We start from the raw sequence: 16,661 nt of genomic DNA, 5'->3' as shown, positions 1-16,661 counted from the left end.
GCGGCTCGCCCGCCCCCCGCCTACCCCTCGGCCGCGCTCCCTCCGGCCGCCCAGCCGGAACTGCGTCCCGGTCCGCCACCGAGAGCGGCTCCCCCGCCACCCGCGCTCCTCCAGCCCGGAGGCGGGAAGCGCCCGCCGCCGCCGCAGCCGCCTCGCCCGCCGCCGCCGCCGCCCTCCCTGACTCGCCCTTCACGCTGCCCCGGGCTGCGCTGGGCGGCGGCGGAGCGACCCCCGGCGCTGCGTCCTACCCCTGGCACTGTAGCGCCGCGGCGCTCGTGCCCGGAGGACTCCGTTTGGGAACGGACCGGGTAAGATGGCGGAGGAGGAGGCGGCGGCGGCCGAGCTCGCCGAGCCCGCCGAACCCGCCGCCTTCAAGCGCCCGAGCCGCCCGCTGCCCGCAGCCCCCGGGCCCGGCGACCCGGGGCCCGGCGCGCCGGGAGCCGCCCGCGCAGCCGCCGCCGCGCCGCCCGCGCCGCGCTACGAGGAGCCGCCGTGGGGCGGCCGCCCGCCCGCCGGCTCCGGGTACGGGCTGGAGGTGCTGAAGGGCGGCGTGGTGCTGGGCTCGGTGCGGCTGGAGGACAGCAGCTGGTTCTTGGTGGGGCGGCTGCCCGGCTGCGCCCTCTCCCTGGAGCACCCGTCGGTGTCGCGGCACCACGCCGTGCTGCAGTACCGCGGCGCCAGCGGCTCCCCCGGCGGCGCCGATGCCGCCGGGTTCTACGTGTACGACCTGGGCAGCACCCACGGCACCTTCCTCAACAAGGCGCGGGTGCCGCCCCGCACCTACTGCCGGGTGCGGGTGGGCCACGGGCTGCGCTTCGGCGGCAGCTCCCGCCTCTTCCTCCTGCAGGTGCGTCGGGGTTCGGGCTCGGGGCGGCTCCGGAGCGTGTGCGGGGCGGTAAAGGCTGGCCCGGACCAGGCTCGGGAGTCTTCCCGGCTCCGTAGGGTGACTGCCTGAGGTGCGAGGCTGTTTGGAAGCAGCCCAGCGCTGCCGGCGTTGTTTTACTGGGAGAAAAGCTGTGGGTATCTGCTGCGGGCTCTGCAGTGAGGTGTGAGGCTGCGGGTTCTGCTGGTGTGCAGTGAGTGCAAAAGGTATTTCTCTCCAACAGTGCGGTGCATTAGGAATGTCTTTCTGACGGTATGACGTCCCAGTAAATAAAGAGCTAGTATTTCTTTATGAACAAGGGGAGTGTGTACTCGTAGGGTCTTGGGCAGCACATCGTGTGCTGTACACGCACTTCAGAAGCCGCTCCTTCCTCAGATTCACCCGTGTGGTTCTGACGGGAAGTTTTGCCTTTAGCATTTTAATTACAGTTATACGTGAGATGCATCTGACTGCAGGTACACAGTAATGCTTATTTCTCCCTGCCCTGCTTTTGAAAATGCTGATGAAACTAATATATTATGGAAGGCAAACCATAAGCTATGGTCAAATAATTCCACTTTTTGAAGAGCAGTGTAATGGTGTGCTTGTTATTATGTGTAATCTCCATGTGTGTTAGAAATATTTGCTTGGGGTTTTTTAAAACAGTTCTGCTAATTTTCTGTTTTGACTTAGGGACCCAAAGAGGACCAGGAGTCTGAGTCAGAACTAACTGTGACTGAACTGAAGGCACTACGCAAGCAGCAGCAAGCAAAATTAGAAAAGACAATGTTGGGAGAGGATTCTGATGAGGAAGATGAGAAAGAGGAGAGGAGTGAAAGGAGTCAGAATAGTGATATGAGCTGCTCGTGGGGAATGGGTAAGTGATGCTGTGTCAATTGACTGATGTGCATTAGAAGGTCTGTAAGCCTGTTTTCACTGAATATTAGAGTTCATGTTCCAACTGGCTGCCAAGAGTCACAATCCAGTCAAACTTCTGGAGTACAAATTAATCCTTTTGCTGTTAAAAAGGAAGGGTATGTGACAAGCTAACATCTGGAGAGCTCCTTTTAGACAGGAGGAGGTAATTTGATTATGCCTATAAAAGACCATGAAACTTAGAGCTTAGTTAATGCTCTTTGGTTTGCTCCTGTGATGATGTCCACACTTTTGCCTAAGAAGTGAAACTTGACTGCTTGGGACTTCTATGCAGTATAGCTGTCTTTACATTTAAACTGGAACTCCACATATTAGAGCTAGATAAATTATAATTACTGAGCTTTTTGCAACAGAGTTGGGTTTTTTTGAGTGAAAACATGTAAGCTCATAAACCTTTGAAAGTACTGAAACTGACATTGATCTGCAAAACTGAGTCATATGTTGGAATAACTAACAGCAAAAAACCCTACTTTTGAGTTGGGTACAGGAATAATAAAAGTTAAGGGAAGTAATTTTATGACATAGCTGCTACTTTCAAACTAATGAAAATTGAAATATACTGGTGTTCTCTTTCTGATGTGTCATGGAGTTTTTTTGGACTTTGTATGTGTTCTAGGTGAGGATGCTGAGGAGGATGAGGTTGAAGAAAACCCTATTGCTGTTGATTTTCAGGATGTTCAAGATGCTTTTTATGTGAAAGATCCTAGGAAGGCCTTACAGGGCTTTTTTGACAGAGAAGGTAAGTTTCCTTTTTGTTATTAAATGAGATTTTTTTTTTTTTTTACTTAGCAAAGTTTTATTTTGTTGTTTATTTTTCCAGGGGGATTTAAGGTGTCATGTGGGAGCAAAACTTTTCTGTTACATTGTGGGTAATATTTTTTTGTTTCATTAAGTTTTGGTGGGGATTTGTAGTGGTTTGTTTCAGGTTTTTTTCTTTTTTTTTTTAATTAAAACTTGTATCACCATTGCATATCTGAGACTTAGTTACTGATTCCTAACTGCAGTGAGCAGCTTGTATTCCTCTGGAGTGAGACTCAAACTTCCCCCATGCTTGGAAGCTATGCAGAGAAATCAAAACCCCTCAATTCACAGACTGTTTGCTCTGGAGATGGCTGTAATTGTGCATAACTGTAAAATGGGAAAATCTAAAGAAGACAAAAGGCAATAATTAACTGGTCTAAAGTTTCAGTGGCTGATAGTGAAACTTAAAGAATATTCACTTACTTGTTAAAGTCAAAAAGCAATCTTCAAGACCAACAGTATCTGTGAATTCAGATTGCAAACTATTGTTGCTTCCCCATCATTTACTTTAATACATACAGAGACAAGATTGCTTTTTTCTTTGAACTACATGTTCCTAAACAGGCCACTTAAGAGATATTTTTGGTCTGAAAAAGCCTTGATTTAAAAAAAATAATAATAATAATAATTTTTAAAAAGTAAGGTAAAATCATGGTGTGTAACAAGGGCTTGTTACCCTTTTGTTTAGAAGAGTGTCCCATGACATTCTTCTCTGCTGTAAAGATTATTCCTGCTTATTTCCGTTTTGGTTACTACATCAACTTTCTTTTTTCCTCTAGGAGAAGAGTTAGAATACGAGTATGATGATCGTGGGCACAACAGCTGGCTCTGCAGGATCAAGTATGTACATCTCCATCCCTCTGACACATGGAAGCTGACTGTTGAGTTTACTGACAAAGACTGAAGGAATTACTTGTGTCACACTTGGCAGGGAAGCCAGCTAGATTTAGACATAAGCCCAGATACTGAGATGGAAATTCAAGGATCAGTGCCTACTTCAGTGTCCGTGCTCCTTTTTTGTTCTGACAGGATTTGGTTTTCCTAGGGGATGAAAATCAGGAAAACAGGAGTCTAGGTTCTTTCAGCTCCCCTTGTTTTGAGCAATATGTGAAACTGAAATACAAGAGGAGAAACTAGGAAACAATCTCTTTCAATTCCTAATGAGAAAGGGCAAAGCAACCCCAAACTTGATTCTACTGTGTGCCCGATTTCAGTTCCTGTATGGTATAAGACAGTTTTTGAGGGGTTCCTGCTAAAGGCCACTAATGTGATTCTTTTGTAAGACTAAGACAGGAGAAGGTGAGGTGGAAATTAAGTCAAGAATTCTCAACATGGTAATGATTGTACTGCTTAAAAATCCTTTGCTTCATCATGGAAACTATTTGTTACTCATGTTGTATGGATACAAGATACCCATACTTAAAATGATTCAGGGATTGACATTTAACATTTTAACTTCTTATATTTCCAATGGAATAAATAGAGGAAAAAGTACTGTTTGGACCAGTGAAATACAAATTGACTTGTATGAATATGAAATCACACTTACGTTTTGATTGGGTCTGTATGAAATGAAAAGTGGAAATACTTAACACAAATAAGGATTAAAATGAAATGGCAATGCCATTGTAAAATATCTAAGTAGCATCCCTGAAAAGCTGTTTGTATCTGAGCTGTTCTCTGATCCTTCAAACTGAACAGGTTGCCTGTGGATGATGCATCAGGGAAGCAGCTGGTGGCAGAGGTTCTCCATTCAGGAAAAAAGAAGGAAGCAATGATACAGTGTGCACTGGAAGCTTGCAGGCTGCTCGATGCTCGAGGAGTACTGAGGCAAGAAGCAGGTGAATAACGGTGATCATTCTAAATGCCCTGAATTAGGGATTTGAGATTGCTATCCTGTATTTGCTCTATTGTTGAGTGGTATGCAAATCATGTTGTTTCTTGCCTTCTCCTGTGCCTTTTTCAGTATCCCGAAAAAGGAAATCAAAGAACTGGGAAGATGAGGATTTTTATGACAGTGATGATGACACCTTCCTTGATCGAACTGGTGCTGTGGAAAAGAAAAGACTGAACAGAATGAAGAAAGCTGGTAAAATTGAAGAAAAAACAGAGACTTACGACTCCCTGGTAAGAATAATTATTATGACATATCAAGGTTACTCTCTCATGCCTGTATTATATTATGTCTAAGAAGAAAACTTAGTGGATTAGTGGCAGTGAATGAAGGAAATGCCAGAACAGGATACTTTTAAATTGGTCTCAAATCATTGGAAAATAATTCCAAGCTTTTAAGTCCACAGGACACATCCCAGAGAAATGTGTCATTCTGCTTCAAAGAATAAGAATCCTGGATTGATAGGCATATGACAGTAATAAGTCCTACAAAGACAATAGGGTGTGAGGGGTTGGAGGGTTCAGTGGTGGTGTAACACTGCTGCAGAAGAATTATGCATACTGTCATGTTTCAGAAACAGTTTAAATAATTTTCTATGTCAAGAAATGAATAAGTTGTTCAGGAACAATGTAGACTTCTAATTTGTTTCAGCACAGGAAGTCGTGGTCAAAGCACAGAAGTAGAAAAGTGGAAGTAATTTGATAGGATAGTTGAGTAACTGTTAAAGTGAGATTTTAACAAGATAAAGTCTTCTAAGCATGTTGTTCTCTCATAGGTCACAAAGCTCAAAGAAGCAGAAAATGAGCTTTCTGAGATAACAGAGAAGCTGAAGGTTTCAGGGAAAGGTAAGGCATGAAGTTTATTTGATCACAGTGCTTTCCATGAAGAAAAATACAGAGCTGAAAATTATCTTAGGGATTTCTCTTTTCATAGGTTTGGGGTTTGGGGGTTTTTTTTGTGTCCACTTTTCACAAAGGGGTAGGAGGGTTTGCAGGTCACTGCGTTAGCTCAAGAGAATTCTTAGTCTTCATCCAGTAGTTTATGTACTCTGTTTGTAGTCACTTGCTAATGAATGCAGCTTTTTCCAAAGCAAGCAACATCTAAGTTGAATTAAGGTGGCAAGTGCACAAGCTCCTGGAGTTCTGAGAGGGTGAGTATTATTACTGTTTACCTGCCCATATTGCTGACAGTGACTCAGTTTGAGGAACACTGTTTTTTCCACTCCCTTAAAAAACATTTATAAGTGAGGAGGAAAAAACTCACAGAAACAGGTAATATATTTTATTTCACATCTCTTGTTGTAAACACACTATATAAAAGAAAGGTGGGAAGAGAAAATGTGGAGACAAAGCAGTTGACACTTAACCCATATGTTCAGTGAACATGCCAGTCCATGAGAAGTTTGTTTCTGAAGGCGGAGTCCTTCCAGACAGTGATGGTACCTGTTAGTGAGTTATGTTTAAAAGCAAACTGTACCAGTGGCTGCAATTTGCTTTCTGTTACTGATGATGTCTCATGGAGTAAAAGGAAGGCAGGAAGGAAATGTGTTGAGGCTGTTTGTTCACACAAAAACCTCTTTAACAGAGTTGGCATTAATAAAGGCTGCAGCGTTAGTTTGTCAGAAGTTTCTCTCCAAGAAGCCTAGCAGCAGTGTGACAGCTGGGCTGTCTTCTGTGCATTACATGGCACATGTGTTTCTTTCTAGTTAAACTCACTTAGATCAACATTTGTGTTGGTGATTGATTATACCAGATCCCTGTTCAAAAAGCAGTACCACTCCACTAAGCATCTGAACTGATGTTCAGTGTGTTTGAAGGAATTGTTTTCAGCCTTATACTTTTGGTAAGCAATTAGCAGTTGACCAGCAAAAGAAGCTAATGCTTAGATTGTGTGAGAGGTGTAATTCCAAGCTTTCGTATGTTCTGATACTTTTGTTTCTACTGATACTGTTTCTCAGCAAGACTGTTGAATTAATTTGTAGTAGAGACTGGGTGAAGGGAGAGTCAGTTTGTTTTTATACTTCAACTAGCACCATGTAATGCTGTAGGCCCCTTCCCCGCCAAAACCTGGTCATGCAATCCCAATGCACATTTCTGTAAATTGCAGGTGGTTACACAGCTAGTTTAGAGCCTTGGAAAAAAGTGCAGTCTTGGCACTTAGTGAAGTACAGAATCACTCGGTATTGGATGGGAATTCCCTAGGAGTAGGCCTGAGTAAAACACACATAGCAAATGCTGCATCAATCAGCTGGTTTGTTTGGGTGGATTTTAGTTCCTTGGGTTTTCTCTTATTTGAGTGCTTTAGGTTAATCACAGATGTTGAGAAAGCCAGGGGCAGGGTTATTGACCTTGGAACATTCTCAGCAATGTCACGAGCTGTCCAGCAAAACTGCTGCATTACATACAGTTCTAAAACCTTAATGCACTCTTGTTTGCTCTAGATGATAATTTGGAGCCTAAAGACAAGAGCATAGAGACACCAGTGAGTGAATGACAAGCTAAATTGCTACACCTCTTACCAAGCACGTGGAGAAATTAAGTAGTTGTCTAAAAAAGTCTCAGTAGAAGTTCACAAATTGTTCCCTGGGGTTCTTCAGAGCTAATTACTGGTGGACTGACTTGCTATCTCTCATTCAGCAATGCTGCTGAATGCAGATCAAATGTATGGAGCTCTTCAGTCTCATCTTTGGTCGCTTGTTCAGTAAAAATATCAATAAGTTGATGGTGCAGTAAATAGCCCTGTAGCTTTTTGTCACTGGGATATAAAGTATAATAGACATGATTGATTTGCCTCCTAGTAATGTCAGATTTTACTTCAGTAGTGTAGAAAACTGCTGCAACAGATCAGGAATGCTGACTGTAACCCTGCAAGGTGAACTCGCTGGAATTAGGCACTGTTGATGGAATCAAGCAGGGAATCCAATTTGCAGGAAGGGACTCCCTCAGCATCACTCACTGACTGAAGCATTTACACTGCTCTGCAGTACAGCAGCAAGCTCTGCATTTAGTTGGGGAGCTTTAATTGTTCTGAAGAATATGACTGTTCACTAAACCACCTCTTTGTAATTTGATGTTTAAATCAAATTATCATACTGCTCAGCTCCTACCTGCTAGGAGGTTCGGACGTTGTTAACAATACCTTTTCATTGCTTGTTTTTATCTTGGTTCATACAAATAGTTGTGATGAAAAGAAAAGAGTATTTCCGACAGAATTTCTTTTATGACATGTTTTGTCATCATTTATGCTTGCATGGAGGTGGATGCTACAACTGTTTCTTATCTTTTGAAGCCTATTAATTCTGTATATCTTTGAACAGTTACTCTTACAGCTTTCATGTATTTTCAAATGGTAAACTCTGTTTTGTTTTAGGTAGGAAATATCCTTTTCAACTGAATGCATTTTTAAGCATGAGTCTTATTAGAATTTCCTCTAATTATTTATGTCTTGTAAAACTGCTCAAATATGTACTCTTTAGAAAACTTAGTCTGTTTTATTTTCATTTAAAATTTCAAGTGCTACTTAATTAGCTCAAGCTGGACTGAAAATAACTCATTGATCAAATAATTACGCTTTTGCATATATACAAAAACACAAGGCAGAAAATGCATACTGGATTTGCCACTTTTCATTTAATATTAAAAGGCAGAAAATTGTCTGCCAAAAGACTTGTTAAAATTCTGGCAAGAACATTTTTCTTTGTTTGCCTCCAGGTTATTTTTGAATACCATATAACAACTTCTGAAACACTGTTCCAGCCAAAGAAAGGCATTTTTCTGGATCTTGTTATTTAGTTAATTTAAATCCAGATATTAGAAGTCTGTATTTATTTTTCTTTGAAAAAAATTAGAGATTTAGTTGGAGATTTAGCTTTACTTCCTGAGATTTATTTTAATTAGCCAAATATGCATAATATTGTTAATATTTTGAAATTAGGTGGAGTAGAAAGACTGTCATTACTCTTTTTCAAGTTCAGAGCAGTTTTCTTGCATAAAATCAGGTCAAAGGTAAGTTCTGTGTGATTGGCCTAATGCATGAAATTTGGTTTGTATGCACTCTCTCAGGGGTAGAAGGCAGCATTGGTTGATTTTGAGCTTTGCAAATGTTATGACATAAACATTCCAGGAAAGTCAAAATCAGATTCCCTATGCAGTGGTGTAGGTTTTCGTGTGGCTGGGGTTATTTTAGTTTACGACTACAAAAAAAATCCCTAAGCCACTTTTTTAGGGAGAGCAGATCTAGAAGTGAGATGAGCAACCAGAAATAGCATGTGCAAAGAAACATTCAGTTTTAAGAGAGGTTTTTTTAGGTAAGTGAATTAAAGTTTACTTTCCGGCTTTTGTTAGGAGAAATGCTTTCATCTTTCCAGGGCCAACAACCTCCATTATTTCACAATCCAACAAAAACTCACAAAGCAGATTGTCATTCCTATGTACCATATTCTCTGAAGGCAGAACCTGATGATTACAGTTATCTCCCCACCATAACATTATATATCTTCCCTTTATCTTGCCTAGTCCAGTCCCATCCAGCAGCTCAAGATTCTCTGGATGAATTCATGACCGAAATGAAATCAGGATGCACGTTAGACAGCGTGGCACGAAAGAAGCTTCACTTGCGGTCGTTTGAACTGAAGAAAGAGCAGCAGAGACTGAAAGGGTTAATAAAGCTTGTCAAGCCTGCAGAACTGCCTGAACTGAAGCCCCAGTAAGTCTTGGTGAAAACGTACTTTTCCCTTTATTCTTATCCATGGGCAGTTGTGCAAGCCCAGTAAATAGGCAGCTTTCCAATCACAAAAGCAGGACAGCCTTCCAGACTACCTGGCTCGCCTCTTTAAGGAGCTGCTGTGCCTCTGGGCTATTGCAGCATCTGTGGCTGAGGGAAATGCACAGCATGGAGTGAGACCAGCCCAAGCTGGCAGGATCACACGAGTAAGGCACTGGGAGCAGAGTGTTAGCTTCTTTCATTTTTTTCCCATGTGCATCCAAAAGGAGCTGAAGAATTTTACAGATGTTATGTACAAGATGATACCCACTTTTACTCTGTGAAATGTATTTGGAAGTCACATTAGTGGCTGCTCAACTACTGCCTAGCAGCACCACTGCAGTCTGAGAGGGTGTGTGCCGGGTTCATCTTTTATTAGTGGCAGCTTGATTAGAGGTTAATTACCTAATTCATTTTAATTAAGGTTTGGCCTCCAATTGTGTTTTTATATATAAATATGTGTATATGTATGCACTTGAATTTAAGGAAGTCTGTGTGATACTGAGGAATTTTTCTTTGTTTGTTTATTTTTTGCTTCCTGTTATGGCATGTGTCTGAATCCCACAACATATATGTAGGATGGAGGAGTCATCTCCTGCAGCGTCCTCTTTGCATGCTGCAAGTGGGAGAGAAATAAAAGGATTTTTATATATCCACTTCTCATAGGCAGACCTCTTTTTTTTTGTATATATTTTATTTCTCTATATAAGATTTGTTTGATACTTTGTATACTGTTTTCCTTTGTGTCTGATTTTTATCAGGGGTGGGAGTTACAGTCTGAATGCAGAGAACAAGCCTAAAAAGATGAACCTGCCTCTCTTTGGTGCAATGAAAGGGGGGAGCAAATTCAAACTGAAAACTGGAAGCCTAGGGGTAAGTTGGACTTGGAAGCGTTGCACATCAGTGGCTGTTGGTGGGACCACCATCTCAGGCTGTCGAGGCTGGGGTGGCAACTGTGTCTTCTCACATGCATGGAAACAGCCTGGAAGTGCAGCCTGGGGCCGTGGAAGGTGCATGGGCAACGAGCAGGGGCTGTTGGATGTTGTTCACTGCCAGCAGTTGCCACTCTGTCTTTGTACAGCCAGTTTCCAGGGGCACAGCTGTGGTCAAAAGGCAGTGGATCAAGAGAGGCAGTCTGGGGACATGAGGCAGAACTAGTGCTCTGCCTCAGCAGCCAGTCCTTTTCTTGTTTTTCTCCATCTTCATAGCCAGGATCATATCCATGATTGATTCAGTTTCCAGAGTCCCTTTTAGGAAAAGACTGCACTCCTTGTTTATGGACTGGACATGTTTTTTCATCTTCCATCTCTACCAATAGCTTTTCCTTAAGCCTTATTTGTCACTGAGAGTGTTTCCTTACCAGCTGTCTCTGCCAGGAGTGCGTGTGCTTTCTGCTGTAATGAGTGTCTGTGACATCTGCCTCTCTCTTGGAGCTGATGCCCAGGTCTTTGTCTTGCAGAAGTTGCCTGTTAAGCGTCCAGACATCCCTGAAAACTTGTTAAAAACTAAAGATGATGGGCCAGAGGAGGAGGAGGAAGAGGAGGAGGAGGAGGAGGAAGAAAAAATGGAAGAGCAGCAAGAATCAGATGCAGTAAACAGCAGAGTGTCAAACCTGGAAATGAAAATGACAATAGAGAAAGAAACAGGGAAAGAAACTCATGCTCCTGATGGCTCTCCTTGCAATAACAAAAATCTAGACTCCCTTCAGGATGGTAAACTGTTGTTTCTGATTTTTCCAGTAATGAAGATGAGTCTGTTAGTGCTGAACTTTTAAGAGCTATGTGAATCAAATGTTTGAGTCACATGTTCTCCAGCCTATTTATTTTCTGTAGTTTTTTTGCCATAATTCCAGAGCCTGTGTGGCAGCAGCTGAGTTTCAGATGATTCTAGCTGAAACTCTGCTTGGCAGTCCGTTTTTCACACCTTTTGGTGAAATAGAATAAATCTCCTGGATATAAGGAAATCCTACTTTGATAAGCCCTGTTTCCATTAAATTGATTGTCCGAATGAACACAACTGCAATGTTTTGTTGGCAGTAAAAGTGGCAAAATAAGTAAACAAATGTCTGTGCAAAACTTCAGATCCATTTGTAAGGAGGAAAAACAATTTCAGAAGTGGTAATGGAAAGGTACCTTTGAGGTATCTCCAGTCCCTCCTTTTCTGTATCAGCCCAATGCATTTGAAAACTCGGTAATGATGTTTCTCAGTGAAGAATTATGTTTGATAACAGAAAGCTAGTTCTGGCTTTTTGGCTTAATGCTGGACATGATGCTGTTGAAAAGTGTTTTAACAGATCACATAATTTTCTTTATTGTATTGCAATGGGCTTGGTAGATGAAATAATTTGGAAGACTTTTGAGAGAAGAGTTCTTCCCAAGACAAATGTGGCAAAGAGTTCCCTTTTGTGTTGGGTCTCAGGGATGCACTCTGCTCATGAGAGTTACTGCAGTGCCCACTAAGCTCTTCCTTTTTTGTGTTACAGGGGGTGATTTTCTGCCTGAGCCAAAGGTACTGAGGAATGAATCTCAAATGGGACCCTCACAAGAGAAATCCCAAGGTGAACAGTACAATACAGACTATTTTGTAATAGCATGTGGATTTAGAAACTGACTAAAGGACTTCTTATCTTATGTGGGTCAAAGGAAACTGAGCCTAATCTAGAGCCTAAAGAATCTAGAATTGGAATGAAAGATTGTGTTTTGCTTGGGAAGTGGTAAGTGTATGGTAAAGACTGGGCATTTCCACTGTATTAGAGGTGTCTTTGCTTTTCTTAGTCATTAACTGTTTAGAGATCTTTTGTTTCAAAAAATCAATGTAAGAAGAATTAATTTAGGGGAATACGATGATGCTTTTTCCTCCATTATTCTCTTGCACTAGCTCTTAATACTACAGATGGACAAAACTTTCTTTTATAAAGTGACAAATGCTACATAACTTTAATAATCTGCTGGTGACCTAGATAATGTATGTATGTACAAAAAAATCTGATCTCCAAAATGAAGAATGTGGGGTGTACATGAAGGAGATATTAATGGCCTTTCTTTTAGTAACTCAGACTCCTTAGAATCTGTCCTCGTCATCTCGCCCATAGAAAGCCATGAGAGGATCAATATTTCAAGTACTAAGTAGCAGAAAACCAAGGAATTCTTTTCACCCATCAGCTCTAAAGTTTGGTGTTTGTTTTTTAAAAAGCAAATTGGTCCTGCACATTTCCTACTCCTTCCTTTCTAAATCAGTCACTGCAGTGATTACAGATAGTAAGTGTCCTTTAGAAAATAAACATCTGCCATTAACTAAAGTTAATAATACAGAATCACTAATAGAGGTCTTATTAAACTGCATTCAGTTACATGACTGACAGTATATTTAACATAAGTTAAATCTAGGAAAAACAAAAAGACATTCAGCAGTATTATTCTCAAGTATGAATTGTGGTGCAGTGAGATATCTTGGATTTCCCTATGGATGTATTAATTTTTATGTGAACTTCCTGTAAGTTTGTATCTGTAGAACTGGTCATTTGTGCTGTGTCATAAAACACTTCTGCTTTCTTCCCAGCATCCAAGGTAGTAAATAAGGAACCTGAAGAGACATCTGAGAAAGTTAAGAAAATCAGTGGCTCAAGCAAGGTCAGTTACAACACCATGACTCCTGCAGCTTAAGAGGAAGTCATTTCTAGGCCCTTTTTTAGTGAAATAGCAACAAGTTGATGGAGTCTAACTTGGTCATAGTTGTGCTTCTCTGCTGGCTAAGACTCAAATGTAGAACTGTTCACTGCCATTGAACACAGATTTTGGAGTCTCCAATAAAAAGGTAAAGCACAGGCTCTCTGTTCAATCACAAATGGGGTTTTTTTCACCTTTTCCCTTGGCAGTTAGTAATTGCTGCTTCTGCTGTATCACAAGTGGTGTAGAACATAAGTGCTCTCCAGGCTTTGGAATGCCAGTGCAAAGCTTTTCTTGGAGAGTAGTCTGAGAAATACAAATTGGCTGACACAGAACACGCTGTACTACAGCTGCAGTTTGTCTGTGTCAAACCTCATCCTTCTCTGTAAGATGGGAAAGAGATTTGAGTTTGAGAGATTATCATCTTTTGCAACCGAGTTGTCATGAAATTTGAGCGGTTGTACCAGGCAGTGCTTCTCCTGTGCATAAGATTTGTATTAAAATGTAAAGTATATGAGCTTTGCACATTTTGGGACTCAGTCAATTGTTGCCTTCTCTGACAGCCTAATGATTATTGTGAGGCTCTTCCCTTTAGAGGGGCATCCCACCCATCTGCTGACTGCCATCAGAGATGATTGTACTTGGTAGACCATGAGTTCTGACCACTGGGACAGTTCCTTTGTGGGGACCATCTAATTTAGCCCTGCAGCACTTACTGAACCTCAGATCCCTGCATCCTGTATGTGCTGACTGCTGCTTTGTTAGTCCTGGCAGAGGACCCAGGGATTGGGTAGGCACAGTCCTCAGAACTGTCTTTTGTTGCTGGCCTTGCTAAAGATATCGAGAGTTTATTTATACTGGTAACGCCCAAGTTTGACCATTTTTATGAATACGGCAGGACAAGGCAGTTTTTCATGCTGAGGCAGTCAAGTCAGCACCTCTCACCAGCACAGAGTTTGCTCTAACACTGAGCATTCTCCAAATGCCAGATGGCTTAAATGTATTCTTTCTCCCATCACAAATCACTTTTTCCACATGCTGTCTCTGCCTTTGGGCTCAGATCTTGCATGGAAAGTATCAATCAGAAGTCAGCTCTTTTTTTTTTTTTTCTTTTTTTTTTTTTTAATATTTCAATAACTTTGAATCGTAAAACTGGAAAAACAATTTTCAAGTGATTGTTCACAAGCCATATTTAAAAGCAGTACAACTCTGCAGTCTAACGTTTTGGAAAACATGAGTCTTCTAAAAAAGCTGGTTTAGATATTAATTTGAGGAAGGAAAGTAACTGAGGGAATGAAAATTTGTTTCAACTGCATAACTTGAGACTGTAATAATGCTACAGAGTAATGCAAATCAGTGCTGAGTAACTTGGCATTATTTTGAGCTCTTAAGTCTTGCACTCTGTAGCTGTATGATTTTTTTTTTTACTCCCAGTTGTTGAAAACAGAAGTTGTTGAGAAAATGATACTGATATGGCAAAACTTAAAAATCTAGGGACAAAAAGATCCTGCTGTGCCAACAACTGCACTGCAAGTGTCCTGTTGTGATTTGCTTTAAGATTGCAAGATGCCAGCAAGCCCTGAAAACAATGTGGTGTTTGTTTTTTGAAAACTAAGTTGCCCTTATATAACACCTGGACTTTTGTTTAAAAGTCACCTTAAACCCAAAGTTTTCAGTGGTACTGTGCATTGAAATCAGTAAAGCACCTATTGAAAATCCTACTCTAAAGCTTTTCCCTGTGTAAAGAAATCCTCTATCAAATGACATCACCAAACATTAGGATTAAACTGTCCAGAAGTGGACAGATTGTGTTTTCAGGTTGAAATTGGACTGGATGACCTCCAGAGGTCCCCTCTAAACAGCATTTTTATTAGTCTGTGACTCTGATGGAAATGAACCAGATCTATCTGAGGGTTTGGTCTTTCTTCTGTATTACTGTTTTCATCCCTGACTCTTGTAGAAATAACCCTCAGCTCTCATTATCTGTCTCTGAATTAGTGAGGGTTTTAGTGGCTGTGACACATTGGTGGAGGGGTACAACACCTTAAAAAATCTCCCCTCTCTTTGCAGGTCCAACAACCTTTTTTTTCCTCACAGTACCCAGATGATGATCCAGACTACTGCATATGGATTCCTCCTGCAGGTATTAACCATTTCCTTACTGGTTTTAGTCTCACAATGCAGGAATCTTCCTCATAATTCACAAGGATGTCCTTGTCAGTCCTTGAGAAAAAGCTAATTGAGGAATACTTTACCCAGAACCTGATGTTTTGTGGCATGCTATGCCCCATGTTTGTTGTATGGCCGTGCAAGTCTTGCAGTGAAATACCAACCATATCTGGAGTAGCTTCGTGGCAATGGAGAGATACACCTGAAGTTTATTTTTCAGTTTTGTAACAGCTGAGAGATGAAACTGCGTTCACACATGGTGGTATGATAACCTAGTTGAAAGACGAGCTCAAACCTTCCCTAGGGATAAATGCTCCAGCAATGTTAGTATTCTCAGTTTCCACAGAAGTTTGTGAAATACAAAAATGCTTCTTTACTGTTTTTTGCAAAAATCATTGGAATTCTAACACTGGGTCAGCTGTTTCAGAGAAAAGTCTTCTCCAAAGATGGTTTGGTGAAGGCACTGAATAATTGATGCAACATATGTTAAACTTGAATAATTTTCTATCTTTAGTCCCAGGGTGATTTTAGCGAGGTGAAGTTATTTTTAAACAGGGTAATGAATGTTCAGTTCTTCTAAAATAGAAAACTCAGTGCATTGAGGTTTTCAGAGTAAGTTCAAAGCTTAGCCTTCACTTGATAGATTCATTACTATAATTTCTGTAAGGCTGTTGCAAGGTTATTTAAATAAGAATAAATTTCACTGAAGAAAACTGTAATCTGGTGAATCATCCATCAATGAAAAGACTGCACATCTCTGACATGAACAGAATACTGGATTCAGTAACTCCAAAGTCTGATCTGGGATAGTTAAGCAAGCTGTGTCCATAAGAGGGAGCTGTTTTTGGCTCTGCCTGACAATAAATAATCAAACTTTCCTTGTAAGCTGGCACTATGAGGACTCCAGGAAAAACAAAAACCAGGAGTACCTGATGTAATCTTAACACTGTTCAGTTTTACTCTAGTAAAATTGAAATGAATTGTAAGTGTAAATCAAAAGATTCATTGCAATATGCAGTCTGACTTTTTATCCTCTGCGCTTGTATGGTTGGTGCTGCCTAGAGACTATTTCATACAGCTATACATATTCCTCTTAGGTGAGGGATAAAAGGAATAATGCAACACTTTCTCTTTGTCCATTAGGTCAAAGTGGTGATGGCAAGACTCATCTTAATGAAAAATATGGCTACTAAGCTTCCAGTGCCCCAGAGTACATCTGAGGCTTGAAGGACTGCTCTGTTTCGGATTCTTTTATTACACTTTAAGTGACAGACAAGAGACTTGGATTTTTCAGATGCTGTTTAAATTCAAGGACATCAGCAGCTGCTCTGGCTCTTAGCTCTCCCTGTTTCTCTTCCAGATACTTTTTTTAAAGTAAAAGTCCACACATTCTTCTGCCTCTTCTTTCACTTTTAGCCTTGTTTGGTGTTTTTTTTGTCTTGAAACTGTAAGCTCATTTTTCCTTTTGTAAATAAAAGTAGCCAAAAATATTAAAAGAATACACCTCTGTATACTTACAGGCTTGATAAAATTTATTCATATTGGGTTTATGCAATTAAAATAAGAAATACTA

General features: G+C 41.2%; 2 protein-coding genes across 3 annotated transcripts in view; one reads left to right on the top strand and one right to left on the bottom strand.

Moving 5' to 3' along the window:
* Window positions 1-689, bottom strand: part of SUPT7L (SPT7 like, STAGA complex subunit gamma) — a 19,102-nt gene extending 18,413 nt beyond the window's left edge. The window contains exon 1 of one of the 2 annotated variants that reach the window (XM_040057731.2): window positions 671-689. The gene's annotated coding sequence lies outside the window, so the exon portion shown is untranslated. Of the gene's footprint in view, window positions 1-24; window positions 72-670 lie in introns of those variants that run through there. The other variant, XM_040057728.1, reaches the window with a different exon arrangement.
* Window positions 308-16,661, top strand: SLC4A1AP (solute carrier family 4 member 1 adaptor protein). Its single transcript, XM_040057532.2, has 14 exons — window positions 308-847; window positions 1,556-1,739; window positions 2,415-2,537; window positions 3,379-3,439; window positions 4,301-4,440; window positions 4,566-4,726; window positions 5,269-5,338; window positions 9,008-9,197; window positions 10,016-10,127; window positions 10,714-10,966; window positions 11,737-11,811; window positions 12,813-12,883; window positions 14,990-15,062; window positions 16,232-16,661. The coding sequence occupies exons 1-14, from the start codon at window positions 314-316 to the stop codon at window positions 16,279-16,281; spliced, it is 2,097 nt and encodes a 698-aa protein (XP_039913466.1). The 5' UTR covers window positions 308-313; the 3' UTR covers window positions 16,282-16,661.

The sequence above is a fragment of the Hirundo rustica genome, chromosome 3, assembly GCF_015227805.2.
Source record: "Hirundo rustica isolate bHirRus1 chromosome 3, bHirRus1.pri.v3, whole genome shotgun sequence".
Classification (NCBI taxonomy): Eukaryota; Metazoa; Chordata; class Aves; order Passeriformes; family Hirundinidae; genus Hirundo; species Hirundo rustica.
Note: the sequence above shows the minus strand (reverse complement) of the source record. Positions and strands in the feature narration are given on the sequence as shown.

Excerpts from the sequence above, each read along its gene's own strand:
- SLC4A1AP (XM_040057532.2), top strand. The coding sequence starts at position 314 with ATGGCGGAGGAGGAGGCGGCGGCGGCCGAGCTCGCCGAGCCCGCCGAA. Across the intron at positions 12,884-14,989 it reads AAATCAGTGGCTCAAGCAAG|GTCCAACAACCTTTTTTTTC; the intron begins GTCAGTTACAAC and ends CTCTCTTTGCAG. Across the intron at positions 15,063-16,231 it reads CATATGGATTCCTCCTGCAG|GTCAAAGTGGTGATGGCAAG; the intron begins GTATTAACCATT and ends TTTGTCCATTAG.